The 21,170-nt window shown below is 47.7% G+C and overlaps 2 protein-coding genes across 7 annotated transcripts in view; one reads left to right on the top strand and one right to left on the bottom strand.

Moving 5' to 3' along the window:
- CPSF3 (cleavage and polyadenylation specific factor 3) overlaps positions 1-7,520 on the bottom strand; it is a 39,495-nt gene extending 31,975 nt beyond the window's left edge. The window contains exons 1-4 of one of the 2 annotated variants that reach the window (XM_047845266.1): positions 7,317-7,520; positions 2,822-2,885; positions 1,652-1,749; positions 404-532 (exon numbers count right to left, since the gene is read on the bottom strand). In XM_047845266.1, coding sequence (XP_047701222.1) covers positions 404-532; positions 1,652-1,749; positions 2,822-2,885; positions 7,317-7,366 — 341 coding nt within the window. In that variant the 5' untranslated portion in view covers positions 7,367-7,520. Of the gene's footprint in view, positions 1-403; positions 533-1,651; positions 1,750-2,821; positions 2,886-6,952; positions 7,071-7,316 lie in introns of those variants that run through there. The other variant, XM_047845267.1, reaches the window with a different exon arrangement.
- A 91-nt stretch (positions 7,521-7,611) lies between these two features.
- ITGB1BP1 (integrin subunit beta 1 binding protein 1) lies at positions 7,612-20,889 on the top strand. Of its 5 annotated transcripts, none has more exons than XM_047845272.1 (8): positions 7,612-7,767; positions 11,103-11,212; positions 12,266-12,370; positions 14,750-14,828; positions 16,163-16,299; positions 18,954-19,046; positions 19,572-19,721; positions 20,202-20,889. In XM_047845272.1, exons 3-8 carry the CDS (start codon positions 12,299-12,301, stop codon positions 20,271-20,273), a joined length of 603 nt encoding a protein of 200 aa, XP_047701228.1. In that variant the 5' UTR covers positions 7,612-7,767; positions 11,103-11,212; positions 12,266-12,298; the 3' UTR covers positions 20,274-20,889. The 5 variants fall into 5 exon arrangements, with proteins under 5 accessions (XP_047701228.1, XP_047701233.1, XP_047701231.1 ...); XM_047845275.1 differs by lacking the exon at positions 7,612-7,767 and adding an exon at positions 7,916-7,999; XM_047845276.1 differs by lacking the exon at positions 7,612-7,767 and adding an exon at positions 7,988-8,006.
- The last annotated feature ends 281 nt before the right edge of the window (positions 20,890-21,170 follow it).

The raw sequence follows: 21,170 nt of genomic DNA, 5'->3' as shown, positions 1-21,170 counted from the left end.
CCTTAAAACTGGAAAAACCTTCCACGGGAAACTTTTTCATTTCTGACGGTAATGTGCTTTGATCAAATAATCTAAAATAACATTTCAGTATATGTCACTGTATCATGTACCTGATCTTAAATTTTAATAAAATCATAAAATTCTGTTTATAGAATACTGCTAGCGTACCTTATAATTCACTTAAATTACAAAGATTCAAAAGGATGTAAAAACTTCATAAAGACTTTATGGCCAGGAAGGTGCTAGGTACATGCTGGGTATCTGAGGAGTTGATACTGACAAATGAATGACATCCTTGTGAATAAAAAGAGTGTCTCACTTCAAAACATAAAAAGGTCCATATCTTGAACTATATGTATTCTGTAGAATCAAATCCCTGTATAAATCTAATAGAGGTATTTACCTAACTTTGACATAATCTGAGAGAAGCCATCTATAAATAGCTTTTGTAGCGTGAGTCATAAATGTCCTTCCTTTGAAACTTGTCTTCTGTAGAAACCAGGGCAAAGCTCCACAGTGATCCAGATGGAAACTTAAAAAGAAACAAGAAGATTCTGTCAATTCTATTTTTTTATTTAAAAATTTTTTTAACGTTTATTTATTTTTGAGACAGAGAGAGACAGAGCATGAACGGGGGAGGGTCAGAGAGAGAGGGGGAGACACAGAATCGGAAACAGGCCCCAGGCTCTGAGCCGTCAGCCCAGAGCCCGACGCAGGGCTTGAACTCACGAACCGCGAGATCATGACCTGAGCTGAAGTCGGACGCTTAACCGACTGAGCCACCCAGGCGCCCCAGATTCTGTCAATTCTTAAAGTATTATCCATCAAATACCACCTGAAATCAAACTGCTGCTGACTGTGCAGCAAAGTTCTATGTAACAACTGCATATGGATACTTTCAGAACACCAAGGCTAGGTTATACGCAGAGGGAAGGAATAATGCATCCAAGTCTACCATACAGACGACACTGGAAGTATTTTTTAAACATCAAAACATTTACCAATGATAATTACAGAAGGAGGAACATACCCAAACCTCCTCTGGACAGCCAGAATCATAATAAGCACTTCAGTGGTATTAAGCCAAAACATTTACAAATGAAGCTCCTATAAAGTGTGTCAAGGACAGTGACCTCAAGGAGATATTCTGCGAAAGGGCTTTCTTGGTCTCAAGTTTTACAGTGATCCAAAGTGTATGCTATCTCTTTCTCACGTACTCTACAAGCAGGAAAGTAAGTTTTTCAGAGTAAGCGTCTCTAGAGTTAAATTTATTTATTCTGAGTGAGTGAGTGAGAGAGAGAGAGAGAGAGCGTGCGCACATGTGCACACAAGGGGGCAGGAATGGAGGAGGGGCAGAGAGAAAGAGGGAGAGAGAGAGAATCCCAAGCAGGCTTCATTCTGTCAGCACAGAGCCTGATGCGGGGCTTAATTTCGTGAACCGTGAGAACATGACCTGACCCCGGGTCAAGAGTCAGATGCTTAACCCAATGAGCCACCCAGGAGCCCCATAAGTGTCTCGAACCCGTGATGCCAAGAGGGAGTGTTGTCCTACCCGACTGCAATATGATTCCTAGTAGTCTTAAAATCTGATAATGATCTTTAGAGTGAAAGTTCTTGAAAAACCGTGTCATGAGTAAAGAAAAGGACCTACTGACTAATTAACAGGAGATCAATCTCAGCGGGGTCAATTAAATCGATATAAGGAAGCGCATCCATTCCTTCCAGGCCAGGGTGGATCCCGCAGTCCAACTGAAAGAGAAAAAAGGATCAGTTTCCTACACGTTATTAAAACTTATTTAATACACAGTATTTATAACAAATCCATCACACACGCCATCAAGACGGACTGTATACACTGACATCTGGAATCGGTTGTTAGTCAACGTGGCACAGATGCCGTTAACAATTCTAACTTCTCAAACATAAAACACAGCCCACATTTCAGTCATAGGAAACAAGATCTAAGACACCTTCCCTTCAGCTGGTTTTGTGAATGCAAACTAACAATGAACGAACTCTTTTTCAAAAACCTTGGTTATCAGAACATGGGGGGCATTTTAAGTTCAGAGATTCACTACTACCAGACCTGACTAGTGTGAGAAGATGCTAATCAAAAATGGGAAACCGACCGGGTCAGGGCAACATAAGTATTTTAACGTATTAGGGAATGAGTTCTTAAAAGTCAGTCATTAACGAGTTACCTACTCATTTTGGGGGCATTACATTCATACAATAAATGACTAAAAAGATGACAGTATCTGGCATATGCCTGTTCTTCAATGATTGGGAGAAGCAAGAGAAGTGGAACCACAGGAACAAGATGAGCCACTGAAATGCCTTTCTAGTGAGGACTCTGTAGATCATCTCCCATCTTTCAGACAAGGAAATGGGCATAGAGGGGCAGACTGCCTTGCCCAAGGTCGGGGGCCCCCGAACTTCGGTATCTACACTGCTGAACCAGGGCTCTATCATCCCGGGCAGCATGGGGGTGGCTGGGGCTCTGCACCTGTTCCGGCACTCAGTTCCCTGGCTGTCCTCCACGGCGGGTGGGGCCAGTTGGTTTGACCCGACCCTCCATGAGCAGAAGAGGGGCCTGGTTGACAATTTTACAATTTTAGAATACATCTTCTCAGTTAACTTAATGTTTCGTCAAATTACTAAACAGAAGTCTACGTTATTCACATTAACATTACGCAGCACAGGCTACATATACAAACTATGACATTTTTCTGGGAGCTGAACAGACAGCTACAGTACCAGGAAAGACCTAACCCCCAATGCAGACACAGCTGTACTATTAACCTCTCTACAAAATAATTACCATTATTTTTCTTCCTTTGAACTCCAGGATAATACATGATCTTCCTACTTCTTGCCCAGCTCCACTGCAAACATTCAAGGGGAGAAGTAAAAATGATTAGAAACAACCAAAATCAAGCCCAATAAATCCAAACTTTTTTTACAACTTAAATAGTGCCCCATTTTGACGATAACACTTATCTGAGGCAGGTAAGAGTTCTAGAAACTTACAAAGATAGGGAAGAGCGGTGTCAGTGTGGGAAAAGACGGAACTTAACCCTTGGGAGTTCAGGGATTTGGCAGTTGCTAAAACTTGAGAGGAGACGGTGCAGATACGTGAAGCCCAAGGTTAAATCCAATCTTCAGAATGTTAGGGCTAAATTATGATGTTAACGGAAATGTAATCTAGCGGTTAGGCAGATTATCTGGTCATACTTTTAGGATCAGCACTTGAGTGTGAACCCGTAAGAACTTCCAAATTCTTTCATTTTCTTTAGGAAAATCATGCATTTACTACATAGCTTAGATTTAAATAGACTTATTTTATTCCTGGCTGTGAACCTCAGTCCCTTTTCCCTCTAGTTTGTTATTTCAGGGTGTTGGATGCCAAGTGATTAGGCTATTCTCCTTTCTCCCTAAAGAGTCAAACAGCCTTAATTTCCAATTATCCTAAGATGCACTTGAAGCTAAGCCCCACCCATTTTTTCCAGTCCCTCACCTTCTCTGATGCCTTTTCCCACCCATTCTAGGTAACACTGAATTCACTCCCTGAACGTCAAGCACTGTACTCTACGTGCCTCGCATACGGAAATGCCTGTTACACGGACCCTGACTTCAAGGACCTCGGTCCACTCACTGGGAGACAGACATGGGGCGGCTTCATCTCCAAATGGAGATCCTACCATCCAGGGGGACTCTGATGAACAAAAATCAAACAACCGTGGTGCTGCCATGAGTTCCTGGCCGCCCACGTTAACTGGCCCTCTAGGCAACTTCTTAGGTGTCCCCAGCTCAGTTTTCTCTTAAGAGTTTCCACAGCGACGATTTCAAACTTTGTCCTCTTTCCTAACTTTCCCAATCTTCTTTCTTCTTCACTTGAGGCAGGGGCCTTCTCTGCATCAAAAAACATACAGCTTAGGGGCGCCTGGGGGCCTCAGCCTTCGGCTCAGGTCATGGTCTCATGGTTCGTGGGTTTGAGCCGCGCATCGGGCTCTGGGCTGACAGCTGGAGCCTGCTTCGGATTCTGTGACTCCCCCTCCCGCGCTTACACTCTGTTTCTTTCTGTCTCTCCAAAATAAATAAATAAATGTTAAAAAAACATGCAGCTTGTTTGCCAGTTTCCTCAACTTCACCTCCCAACTAACCCACATATTTCCCCTCCATTTCTCCTGTAGCAACACAACAGAGCTCTTTCTGTCCAAGGCTGACCTTGCCACCACGGATGTCCGCTCTGCACGCTCTGTCCTCCGGAGGCCCTGGACGCCTCCCCTCCCGCCTACTTTTGCATCACGACCCAGACCTGCTGCAGCGTTCTCACCCTAACATTAAAAGGCCTCCCTTCTGATTCCCCTCGGTTCCCACGCCACTCCTCTGCGCGGCTGCTTCCTGAGAGCCCCGCACACTCCCTGCTGCTGGCCTCTCGGCGGCGGCTCCTCGCCGTTCAAGCCGGCCTGGGATTTTGGGCTCTTCTCCCTTGGTGTTTCTGAGTCACGCTCTCCTCTGTCTCATTGGTTTTCCTCTGGAGATTCCCTACACTCACAGGCCTCTGCCCACACTTCAAACGTTGACACTGCGCGGGCCTCTCCTCGGCCCTCTTCTCAGGCTCCGTGATCTTCGGTCCCACACGTGTGACATGCTGATGAGTTCCAAGTCTGTACTTGTAGGCGGTTAGGTATTTCTACTGGCAAATCCCACAGGCACCTCATGGTCAAATACGCCAAACTCGCCTTCACCTCAAGTCCCTTGTCCTTGCTCTTTTTCCCTAGAATGCTCTGCCCTCAGATGTTGACACAATTGGCTCCTTTGGATCTCCATCCAAATGTCACCTTCTGAGGCCTCCTCTTGACTACCTCCTCTCCTTTGCCCTTTGCACAACTCTACCCATTACAACATTTATACTAACACGAAGTTACTATATCCACTTACTTACGGTTTGTTTCTATTAAAATGAAGGCTCCCTAAGAGCAGAGACATTGTTTTTCTTACACTATTTAGCTGTAGCACCTGGAATGTGGTAAATCTCAAGAAATTCTTGCTGAATAACTAAAAACTTCCAAATCATAAACCATGGAAACATAAGGCTAAGTGAAAGAAGTCAAAGCCAGTCACAAAAGGTTACATATCATATGATCCCATTTAAGTGAGACGTCCAGAACTGGCAAATCTGTAGAGCAGGACAGCAGAGTAATGGTGGCCAGGAGCTGGGGAAGTTGGGAGGACATGGGGGTGACTGCTAATATAAGCTAATGGCTTATATTCGGCATGATGACAATGCTCTGGAATTAGACAGTGGTGATGGTCTTACAACTCTGAATATACTAGAAACCACTGAATTGTACACTTTTAATGAGCCGTGTGGTATGTAAATCGTATCTCAATAAAGCTGTTATAACACAGCAGAACTCCCACCTTTATTCCAGAACTGCCCCAGCTCCTGTACTCAAGTGACTAACACGACCCCTTACCAGCTGCTCAGCTTAGGAACCCAAGACCTCCTAACACTCCTCTCCACAACTGCCCCTTCCAATACATCTCATCGGCTACAAAGCTGTAAAGATGTCACCTCCTTACTCTCTGAAACCTACTTTCCAATTCATTCAATGCTCATCTCATTCCTGCCAAGCCCTCCCTGCTTTTTACTTGGATTATTTCCATTACATTCCTCCTGGATTCCCTCCACTGAACTCACTCATCTGCTACACTGCTGGAGCAGATCTTCCTAAAGGAGGGATCTTAGGAGAGATCTTCCTAAAGCGAGAAGATCCTTAGGAGCGATCTTCCTAAAGCCGAATTCCCACTGTATCTCATCCGTGCTTAAAGCCTTCATTGGCTCTCCAGAACTGACATGACAAACACCCAAACTCCTTAGTATGTATACAGAGTCCTTCATAAGCTGGTCCCTGACAGCCTTTCTCCCACCTCACCAGCTCATCTTTCAGCCACAGCCATGAGGAAACCAGCCACACACTGTGACCACTCTTTTTCACATGGGCCACTTCCTCTGCCTGGAACATCCTTGCCCTACACTTTACCGGTCTTTAATTCCTACTTATTCTTTAGGACTCAGCACTGCATCCGCCAGGATACGGGAGCTAGGTTTTGCTTGTCAGCTTGTTAGAAATCCCTTTTCCGTAGTCTCCCAGCACTCAGTGCAATGCCTATCGGTACTCTTCTAAGAGTTACCATTTACTGAGCACCTACTATGAGCTTCACTCCTTGCAATGTGTTGCTATATTATTTAAACGTGAAGAAATGGGTTCAGTGAGGTTGCTGTCCTAGCAAATGAGAGTAGGGACTGAATTCCACGTCTGACCCCGAAGTAATGGTCTCCTATTGTTCTAAACGATCTCTCCAGAACTTTTCACTTTGCATTGCTACTCCTACCAAGAGTGAATTCAGTTAACTCAGCGCTGTCTCAGTGCCTAGTGTGATGCTTGACACTTGCTCAGTGTTCGCTGAACACAGGAAGAGAGGACAGGCGTGAACTAAGCAGTGGGGAACCTGTTATGTCTCCGGTAGGTGCTCAACTAATCCTTACTGGATGGATGCAGAGACACTGTCTACCTTTTGAAAAGTGCACGAGTTAATGCGATGCTAACTTCTACCTAAACATGCATTTGTGAACGCAAACCGCTCATCTCTAGGACAAAGTTCTCCACTTTGTCTAAGTTCTAAGCAGCATTCTAGATCTGTGAAGTGTTTCTCTGGCAGAAGGCCAGCTCCACTCAAAGACTAGCCTTCTCTCGTGGACAATTAAAGTTTGAGTTTTTGTCCTTCACATCTCTGCTCTTTCTCCTCTTTCTCCCTTCCTTATTCTGCTGGGGTCTGAAGTCAGAAGGTCAAAACTCAGAGCTCATTTATTTCCTCTTTCACATCCTGGCAAATGTCAAGTCCTGGAGGTAACGTAAGAAACAGATCTGGCTCTTCTTCACACCTGCCAGAGCTTAACCCAGGTCCTCGTCTCATCCTGCCGTCATCTGCATTGCCGCTTCCACTCTTTAGCGTCTAGGAAAGCGCCCAGCGGCCCAAAGAGACATCTTTTCCCGCCCCCAACTCCCACACACTCTCCCCTGAGACTGAAGAAAAAGCAAAGTCCCATTCAACCTAGCAGGCCCGTTCCGATCCACAGTTCTCCAAACCCCTTCAGCCCGAGAGGCCTGGCCCGCCACTGCGGACCAAGGGCAGGCTCCCGAGGCCTGCGAGCGTGCGGGCGGGCGACTGAGGCGGCCAAACATCCGGTTACCCCTCCTCGCCTCTCACAGCCCGTGGCTTCATTCCCTCTCGCGCTGGTCCCTTACAGGGGTCGGATCAGCAGCTGGTCACTTTCCTCAGCAGGAATCGCAGACATCTCGGAAGTCTGAGCGCGAAGCGGGGCTGAGGATCAGATCACGGAGTCTTTCTAAATTGGAAGCAGAACCTCGGGGAACCACAGGTAGGAGAAGCCCATCCATCCAGAGCACAACTTCCGGCCCTCCGGCGCCCGCGACACTAAGCCCCTCCCCCCGACTTCCGGTCGGAGAAACCGGGACGCGAGGCTCCTCCCCTCAGCGGAGTCCGGAAACCTGGGGCGGGGTCAGTTCTGCGCCTGCGCGACGCCTCGGGGGCGGGGCCCGGCGGGCGGGGCCTGGGGCGCCGGAAAAGCTGGCACTGGAATTCGAACTGGAGTGGCTGCCCCAGTGTCCGCTGCCTGGGCTGTGGGCGTCTGACCCCGACCGCGAGCGGCCCCAGGGGCGGGCCAGAGGCTGTGAGGTGAGAGCCGGGCCGTGGCCGGTCCCGGACTGAGCCTGGCCGGGAACGCGGGTCCCGAAGGCGGTGCCGGCGGGGAGGCCCGCGGTAGGGCGGATGGGTGGGGCCGCGGGGGCTGCGGTCTCCCCCGGGACCCGCCTTCCCGGGGCCGGGGACCCAAGTCCCCAGGTGGCGCGGAGCGGGCGGCGGGAGTGGAGGAGCAGGCCCGGGCCTGCGGGAGGATGCGGTGCCCCAGGTGCCAGGTTCCTGTTTGGGGTGGGACTGCAGCGCTTGTGACGGCAGGTGTCGTGTGTGGATCGGTCCCGTCGGACACGGAGACAGGAGTGGGAGCCTCCGCGGGGCTGCTTCCGGAGTCGGACTCCGCTTTGTGGGGCCGTGAGGAGCGCTTTTTGTGCCGGCTCCTCTTGGTTTCTCCACGGCTCCAGCCCCCTTCCCCCACCGCGAAGGGCCGGCGTGGTGTCGGTCCTGTTTGCTTTCATCCTGCGCACCTGCACGTGGCAGGCGCAACAACAGTGCGGACTGCGTGGGAAGCAGGGTGGGGTCTGGAAAGAGCTTCGGCGGTCGGGTCTGTCTTAGGTTCCAAACTTGGCCCCACCCATTATTAGCCTAGCGACCTGGGGCAAGACGCTTAGAGTTTTGGCTTCTTCATTTGAAAGGGGCTGTGTGATACTGCAGCCTTGCTGGTCAGTAGCGAGGGTTACAGGTTTGTATAGCGCCCAGCACTGGGCGGACAGGAAATTGGTATCTGGGAGAAGGTTCTTCAGTTCATTAAACGTGTCCTTTGCCAGTCTGTGCCAGACGTTGGGTACACAGATGAAATACCTAGCCCCCATCTTTGAGGAGCTCACAGTTGAGAGAGTTCCAAGTTAAACAGAGTAAGATAGTTCCAAGTGGGCAATAGCCGGCTGGTGCTATGACCAGGGTGTATATGCTCAAGCTGTGCAGTGCCGGTCCCTTAGCCCAACCTGGAGGTCCAAAGGAGGCTTTCTAGTAAAGAAGAAGCCTGAACAGAGTCCTGAAAGGTGAGTAAAGTTAGCTGACTGAATAAAAAGGTGGAAGGGCGTCTGAGGCAGACAGAATGGCAAGAGCAAAGCATGGAAACAGGGAGCTGTGTGCCTGCTCTTTGCATTCCTTCGAGATGAACCTGTGAAGCTGGTCGTGGAAGACGAGACTGGAGAGGTCGATAGGAGCCCCCGTCACGGAGGACCTTGCATGTCCTGGCCAAGAGCTTTGACTCCACTCTCTGTAACTTTGGAGGGCCAGTGAAAGATTTTAAGCACATTATTGACATCAGATTTGAGTTTTAAAGAAATCTCTTTAGCTGGAGGTTGGTAGTAGCTTTAAAGTGGCAAGGAGTCCCGTTGGGACATGAATTCCTTCCTTAAGTCGCATGCCAAACTCTGTGCATCTGTGTCTTGCTGTGGGTTGGGGACGCACTGCTTTCATCAGGTGATGAAAGAGTGATTATACCCAGCAGCGGGCTAGTGATGGCATGCACCTGTTAGAGGTGTGGATGAGCCAACGGTTCAGGAGGTTTATTCAGCAGATCTTAGTATTTTATTGGAGGTGGGGCTTGGAGGACATTGCGGAGTTGACGACTTCCTGGTTTCCACCAGAAATAATAATAATTTACTGAAAGGGAAAGGAGAGGAGCAGAGCAGCTACGGAAGGGAAGGTGAAGCGTTTGCTTCAGCCATTTTTTGCATTTGGTAAGTTTGGAACATCCAAGTGACAGTCTGTATCTTTGGCCTCATTTGTGTGCGTGAATAATTTAGAGACAAGAATAATTTGCTCCAGAACATGCATCAAAATAGCAGCAGATATCAAAGACTTTAATAAGTGCCTTTCCCTCCCTCAGCTTCTCAATCGGTGGTGGAAAGAAAGTCTTAAGGAGCAGCAAAGGCGTGATTGTGCCAGTGTGCCGATTTCCAAAGCATTCCAGTATTCCAGGGACTTGAAGGGATGCTTCAGGATTTCACTAGGGATGGCATAAAATTTTATTTTAAAGTCATATTTAAAATTGTTGTATATTGAGGGGCGCCTGGGTGGCGCAGTCGGTTAAGTGTCCGACTTCAGCCAGGTCACGATCTCGCGGTCCGTGAGTTCAAGCCCCGCGTCAGGCTCTGGGCTGATGGCTCGGAGCCTGGAGCCTGTTTCCGATTCTGTGTCTCCCTCTCTCTCTGCCCCTCCCCCGTTCATGCTCTGTCTCTCTCTGTCCCAAAAATAAATAAACGTTAAAAAAAAAAAAATTAAAAAAAAATTGTTGTATATTGAAACACACACACACACACACACACACACACACACACACTTAAGATATAATGTCCTTAAATGTGCTGTGCAATATTTTGACTTATCAGAGACTGCTAACATGGTGCTTTATGCTGCTAGGTTAACCCAGTTTGTGCAGACTTTGGAATAAGGCTCTCTTGCCATCTTGTTCTTACTGAAAAGCATCCCATGAATGCAAGGTGATCGGTGGCAGCAAATGATCTTCAGTAGCCTGCTAGTCTCCCTTCTTTTATTTACACCTTCTGCGGCTAGTTCTCCACCCACAGCCAGTCATCTTTCTAAAACAGAAGTCTGATCCTATCCCTTGACTGCCTTTTAACAGCCTCTGGAGTCTTGCTGTTAAACCTAACCCCCAGACTTTTGTTGTGGTTTGCAAAGCCCCCTTGCACCTTTCTGTGCATCTGTCCCTCTCCCTCCTGCTCCCGTGAAAGCCAAGGTGGCCTCTCGCTGTTCCTGGCAGCAGGCATGTGCCCTCGGGACCTTTGCACTTGCCCTGCTCTCTGCTGGACTGCTTTCCCTCCGCACCTGTGCGGCCACCCTCCTTTCCTTCTTCACGTCTCCTTATTGCTCACTTCCTCGGAGCATCTTTTTCTAATGTGCTCACCCTTCCTTCCATCAGCTGCGTCTCCTGAGCTTGCCTTCATTTCCCTCATAACAGTTCTTTCCTAACAACGTGTGTGTATTCGGTTTTCTCGTTGGTCTGTCTCATCTTTCTGAGAATGGGCCTCCTGAGGTCAGGGCCTTTACCTGACTTATTCACTGCCCCAGCATCTAAAAGGCGCTCACTGGGTACCCAGGAATGAATGAACGAATCAGATTTTCTTGCTACTCCACAGATGAATCAAAAATGTAGAAATAAGTTGGATGATGGGGCTAGTGAAAAAGCTTGGGCTTGGAACTCAGTCTTGGGCAAGTGGCCTAAGGACAGACACTGGTGAGTGGCCTGAGAATGATGACGTCTCCAGATAGAGTGGGAGAAACTTCTCATGGGAGCAGGCACATTCAGTGACCACCCCACGATTTATTCATTCTTGTTCCTTCATCAGGTACCTTGTTTTTCTGAAAAGAACTGATCATGTCGGAATGACAGGAAGCTCTCTGTGCACACGGCCGTCTGTGGGAGCTTTGAAGACAATAAGATAGTATTCGTTCCACCGTAAGCAGATTCCCTTGTTCCCTCGGTAGGATCCAGTCCTTAGTAAAAATTGGTTAGGTTATCTTACTCATAAATCCTCCTGAAAGATGGGTCACAGTTCCCTCATCTATAAAATGCAGATTATAACCTACCTTCTATAACCCCCCAGCATAATATGAGGCACAGATGAGGGAAACCCTTAAAACAACATCTGGAGCAAATGAATGTGTCACCAGGTTGCTGTGAGAACAGTGACATGATGCATTTGGAAGCATGTGAACTATGAAGCATTGCCATGCAGGTTACTTAGCAATTTTTCAACTATAATAGATGTGCTCCTGTGAAACAGGCAAGTATAAATTTTGCTTCCAAGGCGTTAATTATTACCTAAGAAAAAGATATATACAAGACTGACTCTGGAAGACTCAAGGCCGCCTCCTTCCCTGGCCTCACGAGAGTGCAGAGGGGAGAGCTGGCACCTTGGAATGTTTTTATGTCAGTTTTTTCTTAAAATTCGCTCCAGACCTGGAGAAAAGTGCGCATTTCTGGGCTTCCATTCTACGCCCGACCATTCACAGGATGTGACCCTGAGACAGCAGCTGAATCTCAGTGCCTTGGTTGGTCAGCTAATACGTCACATGTTTTACTAAGGTCTTGAACTGTTTAAAGAGCGGTGAGACAGTTGAGTGTTTTGAGGAGTAGATGACGTGTGTGTGTGTGTGTGTGTGTGTGTGTGTGTGTGTGAGACCCCTGAGAACGATGCTTCTCACGCCCCTGTGTGTGTGTGTGTGTGTGTGTGTGTGTGTGTGTGTGTGTGTCACCCCTGAGAACGATGCTTCTCACGCCCCTGGATAGGCCAGGAAGGTTTCTGTCCTTCTGGTTCATTGCGTCAGATTTTTCAAACTTAAAAAGAAAAGAAGAATGAAACAGCAGCCTCCGACTTCCGTGGTCGAAGGAGAATATTCGTTTCCGGTGAGAGGACCCAGAAGGAATTGGCGAACTTTATTCCTGCGATGCATAAAGTGACGGGAGGTTATTTCTCCTGCCGTGACTAACTACCGTTTGTCCTTCCAGGGGGAGCTCCTCTGCATCGAGCGACGGTGAAAAATGTTTCGGAAAGGCAAAAAACGGCACAGTAGCAGCAGCTCCCAGAGCAGTGAAATCAGTACCAAGAGCAAGGTAGGGGGAGCGGACGTAGGAACAGAATCCTAAAGCGGGGAGCATCTTGTCTGTCCTCACTGGCACCGCACGAAGGTACCAACCGCGGCACAGCTGCCGGTGTTTTTCGGACTAGGCGCGTCTTCACATCCGTTGTTGGTGCCAGAGACGCATCATCCCGCGCTCGATTTAACTCCGTTCTGTTGTGGAGATCTGCCGAGATTCTTCCGTGCCCGAACCCAGCTGGGACAGAGGACGGGTGAACGGTCTCAGTGAAACACTGATTTTGCAGCATTTTACGTGATAGAAATTGCAGGCAGTCGGGGGGCCGGAGCTCTCGAATTCTGGGATCGGTGGTTGTGTGTACGTAACTGTAGTTCTGTTCACTTACCGCTGAGCTAGGTGGATGGTGAGGCAAATGCCACGTTTAGGGCTCTGGAGAGAGTGAGAAAGTGGTTTGTAAAGGGGCCTCAGAGGCCTGAGTCCCCGTCCCGGGACCGGCCTGTGTTTCTCGGTTTCACCGCTACCCTTTCCACCCCCTCCCGAGCTCTTGGTTCGGAAGAGACGAGTGTGCTCAGTGCTGGCACGCGGTGGGGTAGGAGAGGAACCCGCGGCACAACGTGGGCAGGTGCCCGCCCCCGGGGAGGGGAGCCCTGCGCTGGCCCGTGCGGCCACGCCTCGGTGGCCGAAGACCCCGTGACGGCCACTCGGGAGTCTCACTGAGCCGGTGGGCTTCTAGCCAGAGGCACAGGAATTTGACGTCGTTCGGAATCCTGCCCGAGAGTGGGAAAAATCGACCGTTGCCCTGAAGGGTTTTGCACTGAGGCTGGTCGAGAAGCTTCCCGCTGTTACCTCTGCAGCCCTTGTGTGGGGCCCCCAGCCTGGGCATCTGGTCCGGCCCAGTGTCGTTCTCTCGATGAGAGAGCGGATAAAGGGGCCTTGACCTGCTCGGGCAGAGCAAGACCGGAGCTCGGATTTTGCGGACTCCAGAGGGAACCTGCTAATGGCCTGAGATGTTGGTTCTGGGCCACGGGTTCTTTGAGGTGGCCGGTGGGGCCCGGAGAGGTGCGGAAGGGGCCACCTGCCGTGGAGTGAGGGCCTGAGCCCCAAGATGATGGTGACCGCCCGCCCTGTGGCAGTTGTAACAACATCTCAGTTCCAGCTGCCTTCCCCCCCACCCTGAGTGTGTACGCTCTTTCCAGTTTTCAGTCCCACACGGAACGTTACGGTGAACGTCTCTGTGCCTACAGCTCTGTTCTCATTGTATGTTCTGCCCTAAGAAGCGCCACGACGGGAAAAGGGAAAAAAACATATATAAGGCCTGAAACAGTTTTGTATTCTCCTCGATTTCACTTCTCGAACACGGAAAAAATATGAGTACGTTGTACTTTTAAAATCTCACTTTGGGGGCGCCTGGGTGGCGCAGTCGGTTAAGCGTCCGACTTCAGCCAGGTCACGATCTCGCGGTCCGGGAGTTCGAGCCCCGCGTCGGGCTCTGGGCTGATGGCTCGGAGCCTGGAGCCTGTTTCCGATTCTGTGTCTCCCTCTCTCTCTGCCCCTCCCCCGTTCATGCTGTGTCTCTCTCTGTCCCAAAAATAAATAAACGTTGAAAAAAAAAAAATTAAAAAAAAAAAATAAAATAAAATCTCACTTTGATTTGAGGTGAAAAACAGTGGCTAATTTTTTGAATCAGGAATTTTCACGGAACGCCATTTCTAACGAAATGAAGCCTATCCAGGGTACGATTCTATAGAACAGACCACGCTAACATGGATGATGCTTTGTGTTTTGCTTAACAGTTTCATTGAGTTTTCTCTGCAATTCACATTGAGAATTGTGCTCTGGTTGCCGGTCGGCCTGCGCGTGACCGCGTGAGCCACGTCCTCGTCAGAGTAATTGCAGAGGCGCGGGAACGGGGATTAGGCCTCGACTGGAAGTCTGGGGTATTTTCTAGATGTAACCTTGGGTGAATCACTTCACCCCGCTGGGTATCTTTGCTCATTTACGATACGGGATCATGCTCCCTGCCTGCTTTCTGCACCGGGTTCTTTTTGGGGTCAGTGGAAACTAAGTGAAAGCAAGGCGTAGATTTTCACACAACGACCTAACTACCAGGTATCTTACAAGGAGGCGGGTATAACGGCTGTAGTTTATACTGGGAATGTCCACACCGTGTTTATCTGATGCTGTTATGATAGGAGCAGTTGGGACTACCTGTTTTTTGAAGTTTGCTATAGAATTTGTCTTTAGAACAATCTGTCACATTCGACCTGCCTGAATAGTCGACCTGCTTTTGTATGTGTTGATTCAACTATAAGAAGTAATTTGAGTGTTTGTTAGAGGATTTGAGAGAAGACAGTGCTTCTAATTCTGTTTCCATTTTTGTTTGTTATTTCTCAGTCTGTAGACTCCAGCCTTGGGGGGCTCTCACGATCCAGCACTGTGGCCAGCCTCGATACAGATTCTACCAAAAGCTCAGGTACGGAGAAGAGTTGGGCCACTTATTAAGGCTTTTAACCGGTGTTCACAGAGCATTACCGGGGTAGCACAACGAATTCTTGTGCACTGGGTTTTTTGTTTGTTTGTTTTTTTTCTCCTCTGCCATTTTGGACAAGAGTTTGGAAATGGCCCAAGATCTGGTGGGACGTGGGTTGAAATGGCTGGCGAAAGCCACTGCCTTGGTGGTGCTGGCACACGTGGGCGATCTGCTCGTCATGGCTTCTAGAGCAAACACGTGTGAAAAATAGCACGGTAACAATTTAGGGGTTTCAAAACAGCTTTTCAGGACATGGGGTGGCAAAGCGGGAGTTCTGTTGGAATGACCTTGCTTGAGGGCCGTGGAGAAGCATCTTGCTGTTGGAAGGGTAGCATCTGTCAGTCTCCAAAACATTTATGCAGCCACCTGAAATTAGTAGCTCCTGAGAAATCAAAAGGTACCTTCTCATCCAGGCCAATAAACGGCTAGAGTCTAACTGGAAATATAAAAATATATATATATTTTGTCTACACTCTTTCTACTTTGCCTTTCAGGATCAGAGACTAACCGGTCTATGAAAGTGGGGATGGCAGAGGGGTGGGATGAAGGCAGGAACCATATGATGTAAAAGAGCTTATGGTAGCGTAAGGTCTATTATTTTTACTTCCAGATGTCTTAAAAACATTAAAAACGTGGGCATCTTTTTCTACATAAACATAACCTAAAAGTAACCACGTAGTATTCCTTTAACGTGGAAGATTACGTAGTGCTTGGTGGTAATTTTGGGACTGGCCAGATCTTCCAGCCCACATGGTTCTGCAGCCTGATGCCATCTGTCGTGTAACATAACATCTGTTAATGTTAAGGGACTTCCTGTCTGGCATTATTCCATCTACATGAAAAAAAAAAATTGCGGTTTTTCTTTTTTTTCTTTTTTTTTTTGACCGGTAGCGGTAGACCAGATTTGCTGAATGGGGAAAGCAAATTAATAGTTAACATGGTAAAGAGGAAGAAGAAACCAAAAAAACTCTAAATATTTTAACGTATCATGAAGGTACCCAATCATTATCTAGTTGACAATTTATTTTTCTCCTGTGTTTTGGTTTATTCCTGTTGAGATTTTTATGTTTAGTGTATTATGAGTCACTGAGGAAACGGTTAGTGAAATTCCAAGTTCTTTCCTATTCAAATAATTTTGCATTAAAAGTTTTTTATTTTCATTAATGATGAAGTTCTGATAACAGTCTGTTTTTTATTTGCATAGGGGTTGAGGATACCCTGTAACGCAGATATTTCTTTTGAAGTCTTACCATTAACAATTTTTCTTTCACCTTTAGGACAAAGCAATAACACTTCAGATACCTGTGCAGAATTTCGAATAAAGTATGTTGGTGCCATTGAGAAACTGAAATTCTCTGAAGGGAAAAGTCTTGAAGGGCCCCTAGACCTGATAAATTATATAGATGTTGCCCAGGTAAAAAAAAAAAAATAATAATAATAATATTAGAACATTCTAGAGAATAAATTCATGGCTTTGGAGAAAATGTTCCATGCTTTTATCACTGTTACAATGTTTACTGAGCACTGTGGTTATAGGTGGTACAAGGTGTGTAGGACGGAGTCTCAAGGGAACAGGGACAGTTCTTTCCTTCAAAAAACAGCACTTTTTACGTTCTTGGGGCTGACTGAGCTCCTCATTTAAATGAGGAGCCGAGTGCCGTGACTGGTTGCACACCATAAGTTTGTCTTTTCAAACAGTCTGGCAAACCTTACTGTATTTCCGTTGAACTAGTTACAGCTCTTTGAATAATCTAACTCATAGTGGTGTTGACCTATCAATGAATACCCTGTTCGCAACAAGAATTGAGGTGAAGTGGGTTTCAAAAACATCCCAGTCAGTGGGGTGCCTGGGTAGCTCAGTTGGTTGAATATCCAACTCTTGATTTCGGTTCGGGTCATGATCCCAGAGTTGTAGGATCGAGCCCCATGTTGGGCTTCATGCTAAATGTGGAGACTGTTTAAGGTTCTCTCTCTCCCTCTGCCCCTCTCTCCTGCTTGCACTCTCTCTCAAATTAAAAAGAAAACAAAACATACCCTAGTCAAGAAGATTTAGACAAAATAATTATGAAGGAAAATTAAGAATAAAAATTAAGACAAATCAAAGATGTACAGTTAGTGCATAAAATACTGTAAGACCTGTGCCCTTGCCAGTGTGGAAGTGGACGAACCAAAAGACTTAAATTGCTTCCTGAATTTCCACAAAATGGAGCCACAGGTCTTTGTGTTTAACAAAGGGATATTACCACGGTGGAAGATTCCTCTGTCAGTTCAGAGAGTGCTGGTTACTCTAGGGATGTTTGGTCTGGTAAATCATGGAGAATGGGATCATTAGATACAAAGTCACATCCTCAGGAAAGCACAGGAAGTCTCTTCTGTCTGAGGGGAATAAGCCAATCTAATTTGTCATCTAACAGAGACCTCTTGATAGTCTGGACTGATACAGTTAGTACCCCAGCGTTCAGTTTGGGATACGGTCGTTGCAAAAGTGAGCAAGCAACAACCAGTCCAAGTATCGTACTGAAGGATGGCTAATGTTTCCCCCCAGAAGTGGACTCGGCTTATTTTCATTTCTGATAAGGACCGCTAAGTCTCTCAGATCACCCCGGGCTTGTCAAAATTCCATCAGTGACAATAGCATTGCTATTATCCCATCTTTTGATTCTTGAAATGCTGGAAGCCCACGGTGAGAGGTCCCTGGCAGGAGGTTACTAGAACCACGCGAGGAGCCAAGAATGGAGGCATGCAGACATAGCTTCTTTATCAGAATTTCCTTAGCGTAGGCAAATGTTTCCACACAAACGTTTACGGCACTGAACATCTACTGAATGCCAACGCTATCTTGTTAGTTGTGCAGAAGACAAGTTAGGCAGTATTCAGACTTAGGATAGAACTGGATAATCTGCTAGGGAAACCATCAGGTGTCATCTGCTCATCAAGCTCAAAGCCCTGGGACGTGGCGGGGGGACCCAGACCTACCTAACAGCTGGGAAGGGTGTAAAGTGGCTTTGAAACGTGCTTCCTGCAGCTGTTTCCTGGTGGTTTCATGTGCTGACATCAGCATAAGCTTGGAGTATTTTAAGATCTAAATACCTTTAGGGGCACCTGAATGGCTCAGTTGGTTGGGCATCCGACTCTTGATTTCAGCTTGGGTCATGACCTTGCAGTTCATGAGTTCGAGCCCCACATTGGGCTCTGCACTGACAGTGTGGAGCCTGCTTGGGATTTTTCTCCCCCTCTCCCCCACTCTCACACACACGCACGCTCTCTCAAAATAAACTTAAAAACATAGATTTAGGATCTAAATACTTTTTTTTTTTTTAGTGTTTATTTTTGAGAGAGAGAGCGTGTGCATACAGGCGGGGGAGCGGCAGAGAGAGGGGGACAGAGGATCTGAAGCAGGCTCCGTGCTGACAGCAGAGAGCCTGATGAGGGCTTGAACTCACAAACCATGAAATCATGACCTGAGCTGAAGTCAGACACTTAATCTACTGAGCCACCCAGGTGCCCCAATAGCTTTATTTTTCTGATGTAAATGTTTAAGCATCTCTGGGACCTGTGAGAAATGTTTTCAGTTTATAACTGAAATTATTAACATCAAGACAAATGGATGTGAATTTTGCTCAGCTCTGTGAACTGTGAAAACAGAACAAAATCCTGGTGAAAGTTTTTCTTCTGCCTCTTTGGAGAACGATTCTTGCCAGGCTACTGTGTACCCTGCATTCTTTTTTTTTTTTTTTTTTTAATGTTTATTTTGTTTTGAGAGACAGAGACAGAACCCGAGTGGGGAAGGGGCAGAGAGAGAGGGAGACACAGAATCCAAAGCAGGCTCCAGGCGCCGAGCTGTCAGCAGAGAGCCTGACGCGGGGCGGGAACTCACTAACCGTGAGATCATGACCTGAGCCGAAGTCGGACGCTCAACCGACTGAGCCACCCAGGTGCCCCTTGTGTACCCCGCATTCTTAAAAGGGTTTGGGTTTGTGATGGCCAGAAGCTAAACTTGACTAATGAGATTTAAGGAATGTGACATAATTGTTAATGTAGACCATGTAATTTATTTTTACTTTAAAGCAAGATGGAAAGTTGCCTTTCGTTCCTCTGGAGGAAGAATTTATTATGGGAGTTTCCAAGTATGGTATAAAAGTGTCAACATCAGATCAGTATGTAAGTAATATTTCTTAGAGAATCTGGGAGGCAGGCTGGGAAGGGGCCACTTGTAGTTTTCTCTGCTGTTTGCGGAATTGTTGGTTGGTAAATGTCCCTGGCAGCTGGTCTTAAAAAAATGACTGATTTCTGAGAGGTAACGGAGACCCCCTTTTGCTCCTCCTGTATGGTAGGGCCCCACCAGCACCCCGCACTGCTGGCCCCTAATGTGTTTTTAACTTAGGATCTCATGCCAGCTCAGGGCAGATGTCAGCTTGGAAGCCTGGCATAGAGAAGAGGCTCGTGAACTCAGATCTTATTCCTGTCTTTCTGGAATTTTAAGTAGGAAGGGATAACCCTGAAGGCAGACTGCCCCATTAACTGAACATTCTGGAATGTCCGTTTGGGTGAAAAGCCTATATAACTGTTTTCTGCCAGATTCATAGCCATGCTGTCTGTGTAAAGCCTCACAATTCTGCACGGAAAATTAAGTACGTAAAACATCCGTAACACAGTCACCGTCTTGCCTTCTCCTGACTTCCGTAGGATGTCCTGCATCGGCACGCTCTGTATTTAATCATCCGGATGGTGTGTTACGATGATGGTCTGGGGGCAGGAAGAAGCTTGCTGGCTCTGAAGACCACAGATGCCAGCAATGAGGAATACAGCCTCTGGGTTTATCAGTGCCACAGCCTGGTGAGGTTCAAGTTGGCTTGCTTAGTCTCTCATTCATCAGACGAGACGGTGAAACCATAGCGTGCTTACGGTCTTCTCAGAGGCTGAAGAGATGCCACCCACCGTGCCTGACACCTGGCGTAGTGTGGGTGACCGGCCCCAGGTCAGCCAGCTGGTCAGACCTGCCGCGGGCGGGCAGTTGTCCGGCGGGGATCTCGAGGTCGGGGCTGTCACGAGGCCGGTGGGCAAAGCGGTGCGCCCTCCTGAGCAGAAGCCCCTCCTGTTCTGTCCCTGTTGTCTTCCGGACTCGTCAAGGGCCCTCCCAAAGGCCAGGTTCAAGTTGCCACGCATGCTTCTCTAAAGGCACGCAGGAAGGGGGCACATGACACGTGCAGGTTTAGGAGAGGTGTTAAGAGGGTCCGATGTGTACCTCTGCTGGTCAAATGAAATTCAGGAAGAGATGGACACAGTCTCTTACTCTATCTTTTTCACTTAATATAGGAGCAAGCACAAGCCATCTGCAAAGTTTTATCTACCGCTTTTGACTCCGTATTAACATCTGAGAAATCCTGAATTCTGCAATCAAGTGGAAGCTGACTTCGTGTGGGAGTTCGGTGGTTTTCAGTCTGCAGGGTTGAGCTATTATGGGAGTAGGAAGTGGTGAAAGCGAAGAAACGCGGTGTGTAACATACTGATCATTTGCTTTTCTATTAAAATGTGTCTTATTACGGTGAGTTAACTCTCAACGAGGTTGTCCGCTTTCTGCGACTAAAAAAGAAACCTCCCCTCTCGCTTTTAAACACAAATAAGCCTGACACCTAAGCGTCACAGAAGTGCCCTCAGTGAGTGGCGAGCATGGAGCGCTTTCCACGGAGGTCACGTACCATCCCCCCGGGGCGGCACGTGGGCCCCCCGCCGGCTGGGAGCGCCGGTCACCTGGTCTGGAACAGCGACGCAGCGCTGCCAGCTCACGACACAAAAAGTAAGACCGTGAAGGTGCACCGTCAGGAGGACGTGCTCGGAAACCAAAGCATCGACCTCGGCGTTCCCAGGCAAGAGATCACCGCGCGTGTTAAACGGCACAGAAAGAATCTCATGTACAGGAGGCCGGTGGGTTTTTCTAAAGGACCATTTTAATATGCAATGCTTAAAGGATTAAAAACATTAAAAATAACACTATGTCCATTTACAGGTGTTTTATTTTTTTCCAGTCAAATGACTAGTTCGCGGGAAGAGCCAACTTACTGAACATGCTCTAATTATAAATCACTGCATTAAGGACAACGAAAATAAGAATTGATTTAGGTTATACAATATATACAGTTGCGCTGCAACCAGATCAGAGCAATCAAGCGAATGAACGGAGTATCATTGTCTCAGGTAGCGTTCCGAGCTGCATGCCACACCATCCACCCCTCAGCAGACCACACGGGAGCTGGGAGTCTGTGCACGTGTGGGGCCTCATCCCTC

Source organism: Prionailurus viverrinus, unplaced genomic scaffold, assembly GCF_022837055.1.
Source record: "Prionailurus viverrinus isolate Anna unplaced genomic scaffold, UM_Priviv_1.0 scaffold_33, whole genome shotgun sequence".
In the NCBI taxonomy this organism is placed as follows: Eukaryota; Metazoa; Chordata; class Mammalia; order Carnivora; family Felidae; genus Prionailurus; species Prionailurus viverrinus.
Note: the sequence above shows the minus strand (reverse complement) of the source record. Positions and strands in the feature narration are given on the sequence as shown.